At 45.8% G+C, this 18,802-nt stretch overlaps 1 protein-coding gene across 1 annotated transcript in view; it reads right to left on the bottom strand.

Moving 5' to 3' along the window:
* Positions 1–16,764: 16,764 nt before the first annotated feature.
* The window catches only part of OLA1 (Obg like ATPase 1), a 94,259-nt gene continuing 92,221 nt past the window's right edge, over positions 16,765–18,802 (bottom strand). Inside the window, exon 11 of the mRNA XM_063400493.1 lies at positions 16,765–17,287. Coding sequence (XP_063256563.1) covers positions 17,186–17,287 — 102 coding nt within the window. The 3' untranslated portion in view covers positions 16,765–17,185. The remainder of the gene's footprint in view (positions 17,288–18,802) is intronic.

The raw sequence follows: 18,802 nt of genomic DNA, 5'->3' as shown, positions 1-18,802 counted from the left end.
GGGATTTCTTCCACGCATCGTAAAATATGTGCTCTGTAGTCCTTAGCAAATGTATCCTGCACCGTGGTACAAATGAATGTGAACAGTTTGAACTGCTGGCCAGAAGGGCAAACTCGACAAGTGCTGCACTTGAAGTTATTCATTGCACAAGCAGTTTAAAACGAGTCTGATTCCGCACAGGTACAAAAAAGTCAGTCTTTGTACAGGAGGGTTTTTTGCCATTAAATTAGTTTCAATAGATGATGATGGAGATGCACATAATGAATTTGTCCCCGTGGGGAGGCAGAGCGCTGCTCCTGACCCAGATCCGATGCGCAGCGCTGCGCGCTGTCCGCGCCGGGGCGGCCGTGCCGCCCGCCAGCTGGGCTGACAGCGCTCCAGCACCTTTGCAGCGCCGGCAGCCTCGGCACAGCGCAGACACCAGCGCGGATTGCTACACTGAACACGTCAGGCTAAGTCAATAGTTTAATAACCACTATTAAGGCTTTTCCAAATCCATTTAACAACTGTAAATTATTCCAAAATAAAATAGCCTCAGCCAATCAGCTGTATAGTCACCGACCCACAACTATGTGCTTATTTCTCAATTAAGCAAATGTCCACATGCTGGTTGGCTTCAGCTGCTTTTGTGGTTTTGTATGTTGCAAGTTTCAGTACATAAATCCCTGTCCCTGCCGGGGAGCCTCAGCTGTTTCCGACACCAGGTACCGCCGCTTCACCCTGGCTGGCTGGTGCCGGGATAGCGCTGCACTGCAGCCCTGCCGTGCCCTCTCGCACCCCGCCCAGAGCCCTGCTGCCAGCCCCGCCAGGCCGTGCCTACCTGTGCGAGGAGAAGGGTCCCCGTCCGGCTGCAGCCGTCCCCGAGCTGGCCGGGCCCGGCCGGGGCAGCGCCCTCCGCTCTGGGAGCGGCGCCTCGGCCCAGCCGGGCTCCGGGGCTCGCTGCGTGCCGGGCCCGGCGGCGGCGGCCCGGGAGCAGCGACAACGAGCCCGCGGCCTCCGAGGGTCCGTGGGAGCCAATCAGCCCGGCAGGCACAGCAGGAATAATTGGAGGGAGCTCCTAATTAATTTGATAATAACCCTATCCTGTGTTAACACACTCCACATGCAAAAATGGCTAAAAAGTGCCAATTAGCAGAGAAAGTGAAGGAAAGCACGTAGTGGGGAACAAGGGAACCTAGCTCGCAGCCAAGACCTGACGGCACAGGTGTGCCAGGCCCTCAGGGACACCGTCCCTGCTCCGGGACAGCAGTGACATGCCTTTGTATCCTTGTGTCTGCTACAGCTTGTGTCTCCCATGGAATGAGTTAGGCTCCTTCTCTGTTCTTGCATCCAACCACCAGCTGTAGATGGGGTCATGGTACATTTTGGGTGTGCTCTAAGTTCTCTTCCTGGCTGGTTTTGCAACACCTAAAATCCCCATCCTCCTCAAACGCAAGAGGCCTGCGAGCCCTCGGGGAGGTAGAGCCAGAGTACAGGGCCTCAGCTTCTTCGAAAGCTTGGCTTAGCTGCATGGCCAAACATCAACAGATATCTTAATCCTTCCCCAGCCATCACTTTTTTATTTTCCCTGCTGCTGGCCCAGTCTGTCCGTGGGGAGGCTCTGGAGGAGGGCAGGGCGGTCCCGGGCGCTGCCGCCCGCGGTGCCAGCAGAGCTCGGCACCCGCCACCTCCGAGAGCCGGGACACACACGGGCCTCGAGCTGCCCCAGCACCCAGCACAGGCTGCTGCTGCTGGCCCACAAATCAGATTGAGGATTTAATTTCTAAATACTCGCGTTGGCCTGCCACCAGCATTTAGGATAGCCTTTCCCCCCCCTTCTTCTATTAGTCTGTGTCAAGCTGTTTTGTATTTTTATTCCTGAATTTTTCTCAAAACTATAAGTGTCCTGTATTACAGCCTAATCCCAGGGCCAAAACTGGCAATTTCAATAAGTTTTCCAGAAAAGAGACAATTTGGATGTCATTACATGTTGTTAAAGGTTTACCAGGTATCTTGTACTCACCAGTTACAAAACTTCCATCAAGCATGCAGCTATAACAAGCTCCAGTTTGCTTTCCAGGCAAATATGAAAGAGGTTTTTTTAAATTAATATTTGTGAACCAAAGTCCATGCTCTGTGAATGCTCTTGTGATTGCTGGAACACACAGATGGCTGGTGTTTTGCTTACTTCCTAATCCTGCAAAGCAGAGGGCAGGTACAGGCATTTGTGTATACCCATCACTGAGCAGTGCACAGAGCTGACAAGGAGAGGAATGCAGGGAAGGGGCAGGGAGCTGCTGCTGGCTCCTGTTGGGACCAGAGAGGGAAAAGGCAACTGGAGTCCAACAGCCCATCTCACAGCAGCTCCCATGCACAGAGCGTGAGGTAACTTCCAGCCACTCGATCCCCAGCCCGTGCTTTCAGGCATGGTCGGGATGAAACAGGAGCCTCCAACACAGCAGTGTCCCACATCTCAGATTCACCAGCCCTTGGGAAGGTCAGCCCGGGGTAAAAGGGTGAGAGGACAATTGCAGGAGACTCAGCGGGGTGGGGGTGAGCCACACTCCAGCACCCTTGGCACACCCCTGTGTCCTCAGCTGGGCTGAATTCAGGTTTAACAAAGCCTCAGAGGAACTCCCACCCTTGAGGAGCTCCCCAAGCTGAGGAAGCAGAGGGAGCTCAAAGTTGCAGCATGCACAGGAGTGAAAAGTGGGGTTTGCACCTGTGCAGCAATGCCAAGCAAGACTCCTCTCTGCATGTGGCAATGACTTCAATGCTGGGGCCAGATCTTGGGTTTTAAACACAGCCAAAAAGGAAAACTCTCTCCAAACATTCATAAGCCTCTTTAGAAAGGTTCCATTTAAGACAAACCACAAACCAGGCACCTTGCCATGGGACTGCACTGCTTTTAGCTGACCCCATCTGTAATGGCAACCTGAGCAGGCTGTGAAATGCTGTAATGCAGCCCTCTGGCCCCCAAGGCAACTTCCTCCTGCGAATGCCAGAGCCAGATCCCTGCAACAGCAAGCTTTAAATCTGGAAACAAGCTACCCTCCCATCTCATTAGGGAATCAAAGTATTCACTGGGACACTGCAAAGAGTAAATTGAATGCCCAAGTTAGGGATGAGGGAGGCTGCATCTCTCACTGCTGTGACAGCACTCATGTTTGGGAGGTGTCATTAAATAATGGTGGCAGCACTTGGTCACAGCATAGCCTGCCTTCTGCCTTCTAATTAAATAATGATACCAAGAGGCTGTGCTTCCATACTACGTGGAACAGAGAAGGCATTGGTTGTGAAAAGCATCCCTGCCCCTGCTGTCAGCTCCCGTAGCAGCACACTGCACAGGAGGCATCTGCTCCTCTTTCCCTGGGAATTTATTAATTTTAGACTGCATTGCAGTAGAGCAGATTCACCCCCCAGCAGAAACTAGAAATAAAACACACTCTTTTCTTAGAGCAAAGAGACCAAAACTGAAGCATGGGACAGTTAAAAAACCCCAACACGCATAACTTTGATGTATTTGATGCAGGAAATGACATGGTTTCTCTAGCTACACTGCTATGAAATCTTAAGTGAAAGATTGCTTCCAGCAGAACACACTGATTAAATCTGAAGAGATTTAAGAAAAATTAAGATTCCTAGGCCCAATTAATTTTCTGATTAAGGAATCAAGATGGGTAAGGAATTGGGAGTGGCAGCTGAGTTGCAAGTCTTTCTTCCTTGATTGTGCTTCTGTACACTAAAGAAGCTTTAAAAACCAAGGTACAGGAGAATAAAAGGCTGACCTTTGATGTATGTGATATGCCATAAACTAGAACCAGTCCTCCACATTTCTGTTTGCCAGCTTTGCATTTGTGAAACAGAAGCTGCCTTTGAATATAGTTTAACATGATTACAGGTCATTCTACGACTGAAGTTCTCTCTTAAAAGGAGTAGCCTACATATATTGCCCCTCTTCCTTGTGTAGAAAAAAGAATGTCTGAAAGGTTTAAGAGCCATTGCTTCCTACTTGCCTCTTTTTCCTGGAACCTCAAATTCATGCAAAACCTTTTTTGCTAGAGAAATTTGTAGATTATTTTGGCTTCTCTGTGAGGGTAGAGGGGGCTTCCTTGCTCCTATGGCAAAGTAGGAGGAAGACAGTTCGTCACAGAGAGAGCTTTGCTTATAAATGTACTAGTAACAACCATAACAATGAGAACAGTCCAAATAAGAAACATTTCTGTGTGCTGAGCAAGGATATTGTGCACTTGGCAGCAACAAGCCCATATCCTCCAGCCAGCCACAGAGCCTCTCAGAACAGATGTGCTGGTTCAGTGTTTAAAAACATACAACTGAAAAGCAAAACCCTTTCCAAGATCTACTTTACACATTAATAATAAAGCAGCATGTTATTTTCAAGAAATAGTGACTAGAAATCATTTCTGCAGAACCATGTTCCTAACAAAATCTTAACCTCCAGCTGAAAATTTTGACTACAAAGGGGTAAACCAACCAAACTTACCCCTGTGATGAGGAGTTTGAGACACTTCTCCAGCCTAAACCAGCCACATGCAAATACTGAATAAGGGCCTACCTAAAAAACTGGGGGGAAAGGGAAGTCACCCAGGAGTAAAGTCAGCTATAACTGAGATTCCAATGTACTGCAGGTAGTGAAAACTGCCTAACCCCCTGAAGTTTGCAATCCTCATCTAAAGTACTGCATACTCCATAAGTAAAACCTCCTGCCCCAGAAATCCAAGGGAGGGTGAAAGAACTCACTTGAAGGTTTGCCTCTTTGAAAAAGACCTAAGGAAAGAAAAAAGGTCCATTTCAGGGCTCACAGAATAAGAGTATTTAGATACTCCTCCTTAAGAAAGGACCCAGAGGCAAGCAAGGTTTGTGCCATAGTTTAAATCCAGGTTCCCAGGAAAACTTGCTTACAGAAAGATGAGAAGATCAGAGGATCATTACTGCAGAGGATTCAGAGAAATTATCTCCTAATACACAGTTGAAGACAGAACTAGTCTTGGTCTCTCTTTGGCTTGAACCTCTACAGAAATTTAATGCTGACAAATCAAAAAGGGATATATCCAGAATTTGTAACCCTGATAAAAATGGGAAATCTGTATCATCTTAATCAAAGGATGTGCCACCCTGAGCTGGATCTGTGTCTTGTCCCTTGGCCTCATATGACTCCTGTGTGCTAGAGGTTAAGGGTTTGTTAAAGAATATCGGTTTTGATTAAGTGTCACACATGGTGTAAAACATCCTCTTTATCACTGGCAGTGAAGGTTGGGGGCCAGACAGTGCCTTTTAGTGAGCTTCTAATATAAATTAGATGTCTTAGGTAATGGGTGGTTTTCAGACAGGATTGATCTTTCTATGGTCCAGTGAAAGTAGGTGTGTTTGGTGAGATGTCACAAAAGCAGCTTCCTGGCACCTATACTAATGGGCTGGTTACCCCTTTTGGAGTAGGACTTGAAAAATACAGCACAGGAACCCCCCCCTCCCCCTTCCTAACTTTTTCATTTTCTTGATGTAATGGGCAAAGGTCTATATATCCTTTACTCCTTTGGTATTTCAGTCCTTGTATTTGCAGTATCACTCAGTGAATCTTAAGCCACTGATCCTTTTAGTCACTTACACCTCCCTAAACTTGCATGAACTTAAAGATGAAGTGGTTATGAGTAGACTGGGTTACTTACTATTTTTATCAGTGTACAACCTTTAAAGGAAAATGTATCAAGGACACCATCACCACCACAACCAAATGATTTCTATTCCCCATTAAGTCCTTCTTGGAGACTTTGATGGCACAGAAACCTAAGAAGAACTGTAGAGATGTTAAACTCTAAGTTCCCCTGCCTCAAAAACAAGAGCAAACATGCATTTCTATAGACATCAAAACGTGTCTGTATTTTCCTCTTTATGAAGTAGAAATTCTCTCAGCTTTGTTCAAATAGTGGCATGATCAAAAGCACAAACTGAGCACATGACATCCAGAAGCTGTAATGCAGAGTCTAACTATGGACCTCAGGTAAAGAGAGTGTACACAAAATAAGCCTTTCCTTTATGGTTCATTGATGTGCTGTAGTTAAAACTTTTCTGAAAAGTTTCCATGGGTTTATGAAGAAGCAAAAGCATAAATGTTGGTATTGTAGGCTCATAAACTCATCTGCTGAACAAAATCCTCAGATCTTTAAATATGCAAGAATATGTCACAAACATTTTAATATTTCATTGTGTTTCCCACATATCCACTCAACACTGGAGCACTGGTAAATAACGAATTTGATAAAAATATTTAGATAATTAAGCTACAGAAGTCTATTCTGATTCTGGCCAGAAAGGTTTCCTTGGATCCCAATTTAGCTAACTGGGATAACAAAGATTTAAGGCATGATTACCCTTAATTTGCTTATAAAAATGTATTTGTCTTTAGGCAAAGATAGGGACATCAGTAATTCCAAGCTCAGAGTAGTTTCACTGGATACAGTGGGATCATTATGACTAAAATTGCATCTGCCTGAAAACCAAAACAGAACTGGCACTAGATGCAGTCTTCCTTTTAGGTTATTTCAGATATGAAGCATAAAAGCTCTTCTGTTAACATGGGACACCTAGAAAGCATTTGCTCTCTCCTATCTCAGGACCTCTCCTGCTTATTTTATCTTCTCATTGTTATAATGAAGTAGCTTTGCCAAAGTGCTTTTGAATATCTGTCTTATTAGGGATACTTTCCAAAAAATGGATTAACTAGTTGAGGTTTGGGGTTTTTAATACCATCAGATGAAGAACAGTTGTTCCTACACCCCATTTGCATGCCAGGCACTGGAGTCCTCAGCCAGGCCCCCAGCAAGGCTCAAGCACTAAAATGCCTTTGTTCTCCTGGGCTGGTCTTTGAGTCCCAAAAAGAAAACAGCTCTCTTATTTGAAGGTGCCCACTGTGACTGTCAGGGATACTGTATGACTTGATTTATAATGCATTTGAAGATATTTTGTCCCACATAAAAACATCTAGTGGAATACAAATAACATATGTATTCTTACTGATTGCTAGAAATAATCCATGAGTACTTCTAAGATATGATCTGACATAGTATTAAAATACAAGTCCTGCAAATAGATCTCCACTGCCTTTGAAAATAGAACCACTGATTTCAGAGTGAACATGCTCATCTCAGACCTGCTGCAATGCCAATGCCCTTCCAAACCATTCCAGGAGCTTACTTAGGAGATAGAAACACATTTTTCTAGCCTGTCTTATATGACACTTCACGCTGTTCCTCATGGAAGAACTGAAGAATGTTCCAGAAGTGCAGTTTGCCAGAGTGTTCTTCCCATCAGAAGCACTCCCCGTGCTGCAGGAGCAGCAGCACAGCAGCAGCGTCCCTGCAGTGCTGAGCACGACTCAGCTCTGCCAATTCCCTGTCACTGGGACCAGCCACCAGGAGCACACAGGACCCCATAAAAGCTGATGCCAGAAGCAGGGGAGGGAGGCAGAGCCACCACAGCAGAAGCACCCTGCAAGCTGCCTGAGCTCTGGCAGGGCTGCCCTGGGAGCTGTTAGAAGCCTTGGCATGGCACCCTCTGATTGCCATCACCCTCCTAGCTTCTTGTATTTTTGTTTTTAATGGCTCAGACATAGTTTCAAAGTGCTCATGTGTCCTAAAACTAATGTTACAGGTTGGCAATGCCTGCCTTTCACAAGAGCACCCTTCTCCCTGCAGAAATGGAAGGGGATGGAGCACAGCCCTGCTGTACTCACTGCTCCTCTCCCAGGCACTGCGCTGGGGACTGACTGGCACACAGCCACAAGAGGTTGCTGGTCGGGTTTCTTCTCCATCCTTTCCAAATGCACTTTCATACAGTCTGGGAATTACTGAACAAGAATGTTTCCAACAGCAAGGATACACTGGTTTATTCCCAGCTTGCCCTGAGTGTGTCAGCAGGCCAGGAGTAAATTAGCTGTTTACAGGACCAGGAGCAGCCTGCACCTCCCTGCAACCCCATTTATCCAGCAGAGAGGGAAAGTTGCCTGGGGCTTACCTTACACAGCCAGGATGGGAGCAGCATCCCAGAAGCTCTTTCTGGCCTTCTTTGACATCTTCTGTTTCCAAGAGACATCCCCTGTGTGGGGTCATGAGCAGCACTCGACAGGATTCAGAGCCTGCCAGTTCATTTCCTCTGTTCCACAGCAAAATTACTGCAAAGACACATAATAGAGATTTATCACTGCTGCAAAGGATTATAGAAATATAGGAGGGTCTCCACTTATTTCCCCCTGTGGAAATTTTGTGTCTGCCTTGTGTTATTTAGATGGGCAGAGAGAACAAGGGCTGAAAGGGTAACGTCAAGCAGAAGCTGCCTGAAAGATCAGTTCTACATTTATTACTCTCTTTTCTGTGTTGATGCAAATACAAACTAATGAAAGCTATGACGAAAGAAGTGATTGGATTCCTACAGTCCCCTGTTCATCCTGTGGCCATCAAACAGTGGGCTGATCTCCTGGAGAGCCAGCTGCCCCAGCCTGGGTGTCACGAAGGGGAGGTCCATTCTGTTTGGGGATGAAGTGTTGAGACAGGGGAGGATGTAAGACCCACTGCCATGGGGTGTTCATGGGGCCTTGCTGGTGGTCCTAATTAAATGTACAATAGCATGTCCTACTTGAAAGGCCAATCAACTTTAATGCCAACACAGCCCAAAAAGAGCAATTAAATGCAGTTTGATACCCCAGCCCTTCTACATATCCCTATAAAGGGGCTCTCCTGCAGTCCTTACCAGTGCAAAATTGCTCTGTACAGAAGTGGCTCTTTCAGGGTCTGATGGTTTCCTGTTTGTGAATGGAGGAGAGGAAAAACATGGCCAAACCCCCTTGACCTCTAAAGAATAGCGCTGTCAAATTCAAGGGACAATTTTCCTGAAATGGAGTGCTAAATTGCTCAGCGTTCTCCCTAAGCACAAGGTCCACGATTCCTACCCCACCCACTTTGGGTTCATTAATGTCTAATTCCTATTACTCGTTCTCCATTAGGTGGGAGAAGAGCAGGTTCCACGTTCTGTGGTGCAGACCCTCCTCTGCTGCGGAAGCAAACCGGGGCTGCCCAGGCGGTGCCCGGTGCCCGGCCCGGAGCCTCGCTGTGCCCGCGCCCTGTCCGGGGCTCACGGGGCTCGCTGGGAGCCGGGCTCTGCCTGAGGCTCCCGCGGCGCCTGTGACAGATGAGCCTGACAGCCTGCCCAGTCCAGGTGACTGAGCATTAGCTCGCCTGCGAGAGCAGGCGCTAAGTAAATCCCATTCCTAATCCAAATTGCTTTTGATAAGAACAAAAGCTGTGTACAAATGAATATTTCCATCTTATTTCAAATTCTAGGTTTCAACTGCAATATTAATGCTATTTTACAGTGTAATTTACTTGTAATAATATGTCATTATTGTCATTTTACAGTTTTCTCTTAAAGTAGTAAAGAAAATGTTTTAAAAGGCACAAATAGCTGGAGCACAAATCTCCATTCAGCCTAAGAATCTGTGCTCTCCCATCAGAATGGCACGTAATTGAAAACAATGACAACCCCAATGGGCTAAACACTCCAGTCATTAACTCATTTTTATTTTGGGATAAAAGGATATGCTTACAGCTTTTTCCCCAAATAGTAAATATAAATTAAACATTTCTCTTTCTTTCCCGGAATGGCATCTGCCAGCAAAGCCAGCGATGACCTCTAACACTTCCCACAGGCGCATCCTAAACCAGCACTGGGTGTTAGACACAAACCTCCTCCAGGTGAGGTGTTCCAACACAGCACGTGAGAGGTGGCTTGCAATGTCAGGGGTGTCCTTGTTACCTGGTGACAGGTTCCTGAGCACCAGGTGACAGTGCTGCTGGCTTGGTGGAATCCCCAAGAGCTCAGGCAGCCCTCAGAGGCCAGGCTGTGTGCAAGGGATGGAGGTGCCACGAGAGGATGGCATCGCTTAATGGAGATGACGTGTGTCACACATGAACTGTAACCAGCCGTGTTCCCGTCTCTCCTGTACATCTGTGCATGAAAACTGGTGCACTGTTAGTACTCCTGGGGACTGAGAGAACCCATCAGAGACTGTCACAGGCTTCCTGGCCTTCTCCAGGAGGATTCCCACCACTCTTCCCCCATGACAAAACTCCACAGACTGACAAGGTCTAGGCTATTTGAGATCTGATTGGTCAGGAGGGTGTAGGTTTCACATCAATTGTCTCCTGCAGGCTGGGAGTTTATCCCAGCAGCAACTACTGTTGAGCCGCTGTGAGATTTACACCACATCTCCAAAAATGTGATTTCTCAGTGTGATCTCTGTCTGAATTCAGCAGAAAAATATTTAATGGCTGGCAAAACATTAGTAAATAAAAGCAGATCAAGATGATGTTGTTACAATAACAGATTACATTACAATTCCCTGTCCTTAGGAAAGCCCTGATTAGACCCAGATCCTCATGGGGTCTTATGAATAAGTCAGGAAGGGGCTCTAATGACCCCGCGTGAGAGCGCATGAGCTGCGGCGCAGCCAGCGAGGGGCCAGGTGCCTTTCAGAGGCAGGCACTAGCCTGGATGACTAACAGCACTTATCACAGGGGGGTTGTTGATTTTCTTTAATAATTTGGGATAGATTTTCTGCTAATATAAACTAGCACTGCTCTGTTCAAGCCAGGAGAATGCTGTCAATTTATAACAGCAAAATCTGACCCTTAATCTATTCTTAATCCTTTTATTAGTCATTATCTTTTTGAAGAAGTGTACCTCAGTCTGAATACTGCCCACTACAGAGAAAAGCAGCAGACTTTTCTTGTTAATCAGTGTATGGGAAACTCCAATAGCTGAAGTGTTCTTCCACCTTTGCAAGCACACCTAGCATTGATTGCTGATCTTATATCTTGAAATGCATAATTACTGAACTAAGAGAAAATTACTTTTGCTTGTGAGTGTCAGGACAGCTCTGAATCCATGAATGACTCACCCTCAGGCACTGGTGTTTAATTTATGAGTTATTTATCTCCTTGCACACACCCCAGCACAAACAATTATACTTAGTAATTTGTTGATCTTATCAAAGCTGTTTGATGTTAGTATTGCTACCTCCAATAACGCTTGTGCTTTGAAACTTAAACAGGATTTATAACCAAATTTGGATACTTCGCACATGATTCATATTAGAGGGAAGTTTAACTCTTCAGCAACCAGAGGGTTTTGCATGCACTTTTCAAAGAATCTTTTGCTGACAGATTTGACAAGGTGACCCTTCAGCAGCATGAGAGCCCCTGGTTAGAGCTAGTTCTGTCCTCACACAGCGAGGGTGAGTGTTCCTAGCACAGGACAAGAGAAGGGAGTGAGTCCTGGCCCAGAGCAGCAGCAGCTCCGTGCCCCCTGCCCCATGCTTGGGACCATCTGCAGAGCCCTGGTGAGGTCAGACCCCCCAGTGTTCACATGCCAGTCTGCAAGGTTTTCCCTTGGAGCTGTACTGACCTGGACTGCTCCTGGGAACCCTTTTATATGGGCAACAGCCTTCCTCGTTACTGAGCAAGAGCTTCATTAGCCTTTAAACTATGACATGTTTGCTATAAATGAAGCCCTGTGAACCACTTTGCACAATATAACTCCATCTGTTGTCAGGTGCAGGTACCAAACCTGGGGCTGGTCGTGTTCACCTCAAGCTGAGCTTTGGGGGCAGGCAGCTCCTCTGAGGCCATGGCCATGGGGGTGAAGGTCCTCACAAAAGGGTTTCCCAAATCGCCTTCATAAACCCTCCTCCCTGCCCCTTGCAGGCTGCTGTGATCATTACACCAACATACAGGAGGTGAACTCGGTATCAGAGGTGTGAGCAGTGCAGGGATTTCACACAGTCACAGAATGGGCTGGGTTGGCAGAGACCTCAAAGGTTGAACTTGAACCCGCAGCCTTGGGCAGGGACACCTTCCATTAGAGCAGGCTGCTCAAAGCCACACCCAGCCTAGCCTCGAACACTGCCAGGGATGAGGCACCCACAGCTTCCCGTGCCTCACCACCCTCCTCACAGCGGAATATTTTTCTCCAATATCTAACACCAACCTCTTCCAGTTTAAAGCCATTGTCCCTTGTTCTGTCCCTACATGCCCTTCTAAAAAATAATTTACCTCAGCTCTGTTGATTCCAGACTGAGGTCCCCTGAGGCATGGTGATGCTGCCTGGGAGGGGTGGAGGGTCTCTGCCTGTGGCTGTGGTGGGGCTCTGCAGCCACTGCTGCGCTGGGTCACTGGGGATGAAAACAAGGTCAACACAGAGCAGTACTTCTTCCATCCCCACTCCTACCAAAATAGCCCTTGGTATGTTACCTCTGTGTGTTTGGAGAACTCCCCATACCCAACCTAAGCCTTTTCAGTTCCCTGTTGTGCAGAGCTCCTGCCCCTCCCACAGCAGCAGAGCTGCCAAGGGCGGAAACCCCTGCGCTGGTGCTCGGCCAGCCCAGGCTGCCAGGCACTGCCTTCCCCAGACTCAGGTGCAGGTATTCTGTTAACTTACACGCCCCACACCCTCTTGCAACAGCTGCAGACTGGATTTGCTGTGTGGTTTATCAGTTTCCGTGCTGAGCACACACGTTTTGCATGCAGAAAATGAAACGCTGCAGGCAATAACTGCAGAGCTCTGATGCAGCAGTGGCCCAGCCCCGCTCCACAGCAAGCACACACATGAAACATTCCTCAGCACACAGCACACCGCCACACGTGTCATTCAAATGGACTGGAGTGGGCACCACCTGTGCAGAGAAGCCAAGAAATAACTGCTCCAAAGACAGCCCTGAAATGCAAAATTTACATTTAAACTTTCTGAGGTCAACCAGCACACCGCTATTTCAATCCACAGGGATACTGTGATGAATACTATTAGTTTGATTTTTTTTGAAGCCTCTAGGGGAGTTCCTGTTTTAATTGAAGTGATATTGTGGAATAGTGTAATCAAACATTTGGAATTAGTATGGAGGGAGTAGAAGCTAAAAGAAGTGATTATTACTTTTAAACAATTACAAATTCCTAATGACTTTCCCTGCTTCATCCTCTGTGAGCTGAGTTTGTTGAGCGGAGAGAAATGGTAAAATTTAGCTAATATTGTTCAAACAGAAAACTTCACCAGACACACTGATCCTTCAAAAAGCAATGTCCTGTCCTGCAGCTGGTAGAATAAGTGGTGTTGAACCATCCACTGGAATGGGGCATGCAGCATCCCAGTCTCAGTAAGGGCCAACAGAGGTGTGCAAGGGCAGTTTGAACATGAAACACTGCACCAGGAACGCACCTCCCTGATGTTTGTGAAGCTACAAGGGTGATTTGCCAGCTTGCTGGAGCAGGGCAGGGAGCGGGGAACAGTCACTGGGCTGGAAGCCTGGGGACACGTGGCCAGAGCAGGGCTGTCCCTGCCCACAGCAGGTAACACGGGGCAGCAGCATCAACAAAGTGCCAGGAGGTGTTCAGCAAAGCCACCCCGGCTGCAATGCTGCCACCCCAGCTCCAGAGCTGCCACCCCAGCTGCAGCGCTGCCACCCCAGCTGCAGTGCTGCCACCCCAGCTGCAGGCCTGTTCTGTGGGAAAGGAGGGAAGGAGAACACAGCTTACAGCATGGGGTTTCCAAAGCAGGCACTCTGCCATACAGAGTCCTTCACATGCCCTGTGGGCTGGAAAGAGACCAGGGTGAACTTGGGTGATGAAAGAGAAAAGGCAGATGGAAAACTGCAGCAGGTAAGAAAGGATCCTTCAGGAAAAGTAAATCCTTTAAAACAACTGAGGCAACTCCACCAATCTCTACAGGGCTGGACATAGCAAACGAAAGCACAAATGGACATGAAGTTAAGACAGTACTTCTGTATTTTATCTGATACATTAATCCACCCAGAAGGGCCAAACCTGCTTCCCGTGTGTTATTAGGAAATGCCTGTTAGGACAGAAAACTGTATCTTATACACAAAGTATCTATGGCTACAAATAGTCTCAAAAGTTAAATTTCTGTGCTTTTTATGCTTCTTAATGGTTTGAAATGTCACATCCTGGGGTCCCCAAGCACAATCCGTTGACATTGCTATTGATTCTGCCAAAAACCAACAGCAGTAAGCCCTTGTCTACAGCACTGCTTTTATTTGACCAGGAACCTCCTTATCACACCTCTTCACACACACTCTCCCTGCCTGCTCTGCACTGCACAGGACTCCCACAGCAGGCAAACTGGCTACTCCTTGGGTATCTTAGAGCAAACTGGCAACTGAAGAGGAAACTGCCCTCCTAACTCCTCACAGGACCAGCCTGCCACCAGCCCAAGCAGCCCCTCAGACACATGCCATGGGAGCATCACTCTCCAGATGTACAGAGCAAACCCAAGGGGCAGTGCAGGCACAGCCACTCTCACTGCCATCTCCTCATCCCTTTGGGGCACTCTCTTTTGGTAGCTCGGAGGCTGACAGCAGCCTTTTCCCTGTTCCACCAGTGTTTGTTTAACCCCAGACACGTGCCATCAGTGTCACGGCTGTTAGGCACTGAGCAACGCCAAGTGAAGAGCAAGGGTCAGTACTCCTCCTCCCGTGCAAAATTCCCTGCTTTCTGTATTTCTGAAGGGCAGTGCCTACCAGGTTTTTTCATCCTCCACCTGGAGGAACAACATGTCTCCCAGCCGCTGCCACCACACCAGTGGAAGCAAAAAGTGTGCAGATTTAATGTTTTTTTTTCTTAAACAGCAAATGTGAGTAGGATGGGTATGTTGCACCTGGAGTACCCTGTGCAGGTGGAAATGCATAAATAATGTGTGCCTAGCTTAAGTTAAAGCACAATTCTATTTAAGTACAAGAGTACTTTACATTTGCTACATATATCTACAAGTTTTAAGGAGTTGTACATCTTGAATGCATAAACCCACTAAGGAGAAACATGGGCTGCACATATTTAACACGGCAGTTGTCACAAGTCACTGGTGATAGAAATAACAGATCAGACTATCCTTTCTTTTAACAAAATTTGTGATTATTCCGGAATAATTTATTAGCTTCAGTAGTTAAAAGAACCTAGTTCTTTAACAGCTGAAGATATAATTATTCAGGCAAATTAATAAACTGAAACAAAACATTATAGAATATATTTGTTTTAAGATATGGTAACCCTTTAAGTTCATTTTCTATATTCAGGATATTGTAGTAACTTCAAAGAATCCTGTCTACCATGAAAAACCTGGTTTGTTTTTTAATTATTTTTATTTTTAGAACAGGGAGGTATCATGAAGTACACACAGTGAAATAGAAACAATTCAGGGCCATGGGAGTATTTCGGAAACCAGAACAAATTTCAGGCAGGACAAGAGAACACATTTCAGTGGGTATTAGTGCAGTAAAGAGGTTACTTCTCTTTCAGCAGCACACATACTCCACTTCTCACTCACCTTTCATTGTGTCTAAAACCCAGCATGAGCCCTTCTCTGGTACTAGCACCTTGCTGACTTCCAAGAGAAACAGGTAGGCTCTGTTTTCTTTTGGATTTGACTTTTAACACAAGATTTGATGGTCGTAATCTTTTCTCAATTATGTAACATCAAAATAACGCCAGGAACAAATACTAGCCACACCAGGGAGATGATACAAAAGAGAATTTCAAGGATTCAAAAACATCTGAAACCCTAATTTCTCTGCTCTACAATACTGTCCCGCTCCTGCCACCATGAAAAAAGGAGATGCTCTTTAAAACAAAATCAACAATTATGTGTTGAGGTCACCTGCCCCCCCCCTTTCTCTCTGGTGCAATTAAAGGCATGATGCCAACTTTTCCACAATGAGGCTTGTGGCTGTGGCTGAAGCGTGTCCCACTCTCCCAGAAATGAGCAGTGACGCTCACAGTGGCATCTCGAGGGAATGTCTCGCAGCAGGATGTGACCAGCACTCCCAGTGCCCCATGCTCAGCGGGGGATGAGCCGGTGGCCAGCTGCCTTTTCAGGGTTCACAGCTCGGGAATTTGTCACCGTGACACGAGAGGCCTGGCACACCAACAGGACACAGGGAACAACAGCATCTCTCCCAGCCTTGACCCCACTGAACCCGTAGCCAGAACCCCCGGCACACGGACACTCGGACAAAGCCAGGCTGTTTTAAACACACTAAACATATTGTGAGAAAGGGCAGTCCTACACCTCACATTAAAAGAACAAACTTGGGCTTATTTTTGCCAACACCTTATTTTTCTGTTACACAGAGTGACCAGCTCTCCTTCATGGTTAAAAAATAAAGAGGCAAAAAAGTACTCCCAGCTGCAACCTCATTTCAACAGAATGACTTACCCACCCAGCACACTGTGACCTCTTCCTTCACAGCACTACCTGTGTCACTCCCTGCTGGCCTCAAACCAGACCTAGAGGACAACATACAACATCAGGTACTACTGCTCCAGCCTGATTTATTAATTTTAAGGCAAGAGTGAAATACTCCCTCAAAAATATTTGAATGAAAAAGCTTCAGTCTCATAGATAACATGATTTTTCTACGCCTATTTCCTCTTTCCAGTAAAAATCATTTATGCTGCCATCATTATCCTTAGTATCATCTTTCAGTGAACGTCCATCTACAAATTCATTAACTTTTTTGTGACAAATCATTGGCATCCTAATCTTCTGATTCCCATGAAAGACTCACTTTCAAGATACAATTGCAGCTGCCCCACACTGCCAGTTACTGTATCATACACGTCTTAAAATTCTGTAATCAGCATCCACCAGGTGCCGTATCGCATTCAGCACACCACAGTCAGTCAATACAGACATCCCCAAACACACCAAGGCTGGTTTTGTCAAATGTTTTATTGAGTGTAGACATCTGGAGTACTGTAAAACATGCATTATCTGTAGATTCAAAAAGGAGCAAGCCACATTGTCCTCACTGTCAAACGTGTCAGGCTTGGCATACATGATGGAGATTAATGAAGTATCATGAGAGTAATATGGTTCCCGAAAAGCTTCCACAATTTGGAGTAGGGTCTTAATCGTTTGAAATGCAAAGCTGTTCACATTTAGTGAACTTGCATGTTTGCTGGAGGTGCCATATTTTAATTCAAAACAAACAAGAATAATTTCACTGGGGGGAAGGGAGGTTCCCTAGGTAGAAACTGTATGCTTTTTGTTTCCAGATATTCCAATTCCAAATAAAAATTCATATGCTTTTTGAAGCAGCACAGTTCATTTCTGAGCGAACAACATCTGATATTCATTTCTTCTTGGGTTGTTGAGGTGTATTAAATTTAAAGAAGATAATATCTCCATCCTCCACCACGTAATTTCTGCCTTGTTGTCTGTATTTCCCAGCAGCCTGTAAATGGAACAGACAAAAGGAAAATCAGTTATTTCATTAGACATTTTACAGTTTATTTAAATGGCAATTATTTAAATACATTTTGGTAAAGAGATGGTAATACTTCAGCTTCAGAGTTTGACAGTCACAATATTCCTCAGTCTGGCATCACTTGGTTTGACATACATATAAAATATATAAAAAGCAATTTAACCTCCATTGGATCTGTAGTGCTTAAAATGCACCTGCATTATATAGTGGTAGAGCCTGGCAAGATAAAGGACACTAAAACAGTTCCGTTTTTTTTTCTTTTTTTTCAATTTGGCTTTCTTTTCCCTCGTCTGAAAGCCCTGCAGACGGCAAACACTGCAGCAGAGTGTGAGCAGCGTTGCTGGGGAGGGCGGCCAGCACCGTCCTGCCACAGTGACCGTGGGGACACCGCGAGGGCCACGGCTGCGCCGGGCTCGGGCTGCCACTGCGGCCCTCCTGTCTGCCTGCACCCAGTAATGAAGGGCTGGGGAGCACAAAATGCAGGCTCAGCTCTTCTGTCAGAAATTCCCTTTAGAAGGCATTTGCTTCAGAAGGACAGATAGAAGAGCAGATAGGCTGTGAAACCAGGATACAGGAAAAGGCACATGGACCAAAGACATGAAAAGAAAATTCGTTATTAAAATGCTGTACTTGAGGAGAGCAGAAAATAGGCAAGGAATCTATTAAATATCAGTACTTTATGCATTAGAATTTATTATTGTATTTTTCTACTGTTATCTCATCGTAATTAAACCCAGTATTACAGAGGCTGTGGCATTAGGCCTGACAGGCTGGGCGGGAGGTGGTCTGCAGAAGCATTTATCTTGAAAAGTGTCTACAATATGGAAAAGTTGAGAGCTTCTGCTTTAGTTCAATAACCATTCCTGTTTTGAAGTTTCCTCTTGCAGGAGAAAGTGCTTCCATACAAGACCTCACTGTGCCATTATTCTCGATGACACTATCACAGTGGTGGCATGCTAAGATCCCATTACAGGAAAGCTGTTAACTAATGACCTTAGTTGCTGTAGAACAGATCAGATTAATGGTACACAGTTAACTTAGACACCTTTCTTTCACAAAACCTGCTCTGTAAAGCAACCCATTTCCCCATATTGCTGCCTAGAAATTTAGAGGCTCAATAACCTTGTTGCTGCCGCCATTCCTTATTTAAATGGGGCTCCTGGTGATGCTAGCCTATGAAAAACTGCAGCTAAGATAGCCCCAATAAATAAATATACACTGAATATATATAGACAGTAAATATATACTGAAATTGCCCTTACCCTACATGATATTATCAATACACAAGAAATAGTACTTTGCAAAAGTTTTCCTATTTCTTTCCCCTGAAAATCTGTTTAGACTGTAAAAGGTTTCCTTTCAAGTTCTTTCCTTTGAAGATCCTAATAACGCTTAAAGTCAAGAGTAATTAGACAAATTGATGGCATAAATACTAATAAAAAAGTGCTGTAAAAATCATCAGAAAACATAAGCTGCAGGCAC

This window comes from Prinia subflava, chromosome 6, assembly GCF_021018805.1.
Source record: "Prinia subflava isolate CZ2003 ecotype Zambia chromosome 6, Cam_Psub_1.2, whole genome shotgun sequence".
Taxonomy (NCBI): Eukaryota; Metazoa; Chordata; class Aves; order Passeriformes; family Cisticolidae; genus Prinia; species Prinia subflava.
This window is presented reverse-complemented; position numbering and strand designations above follow the sequence as displayed.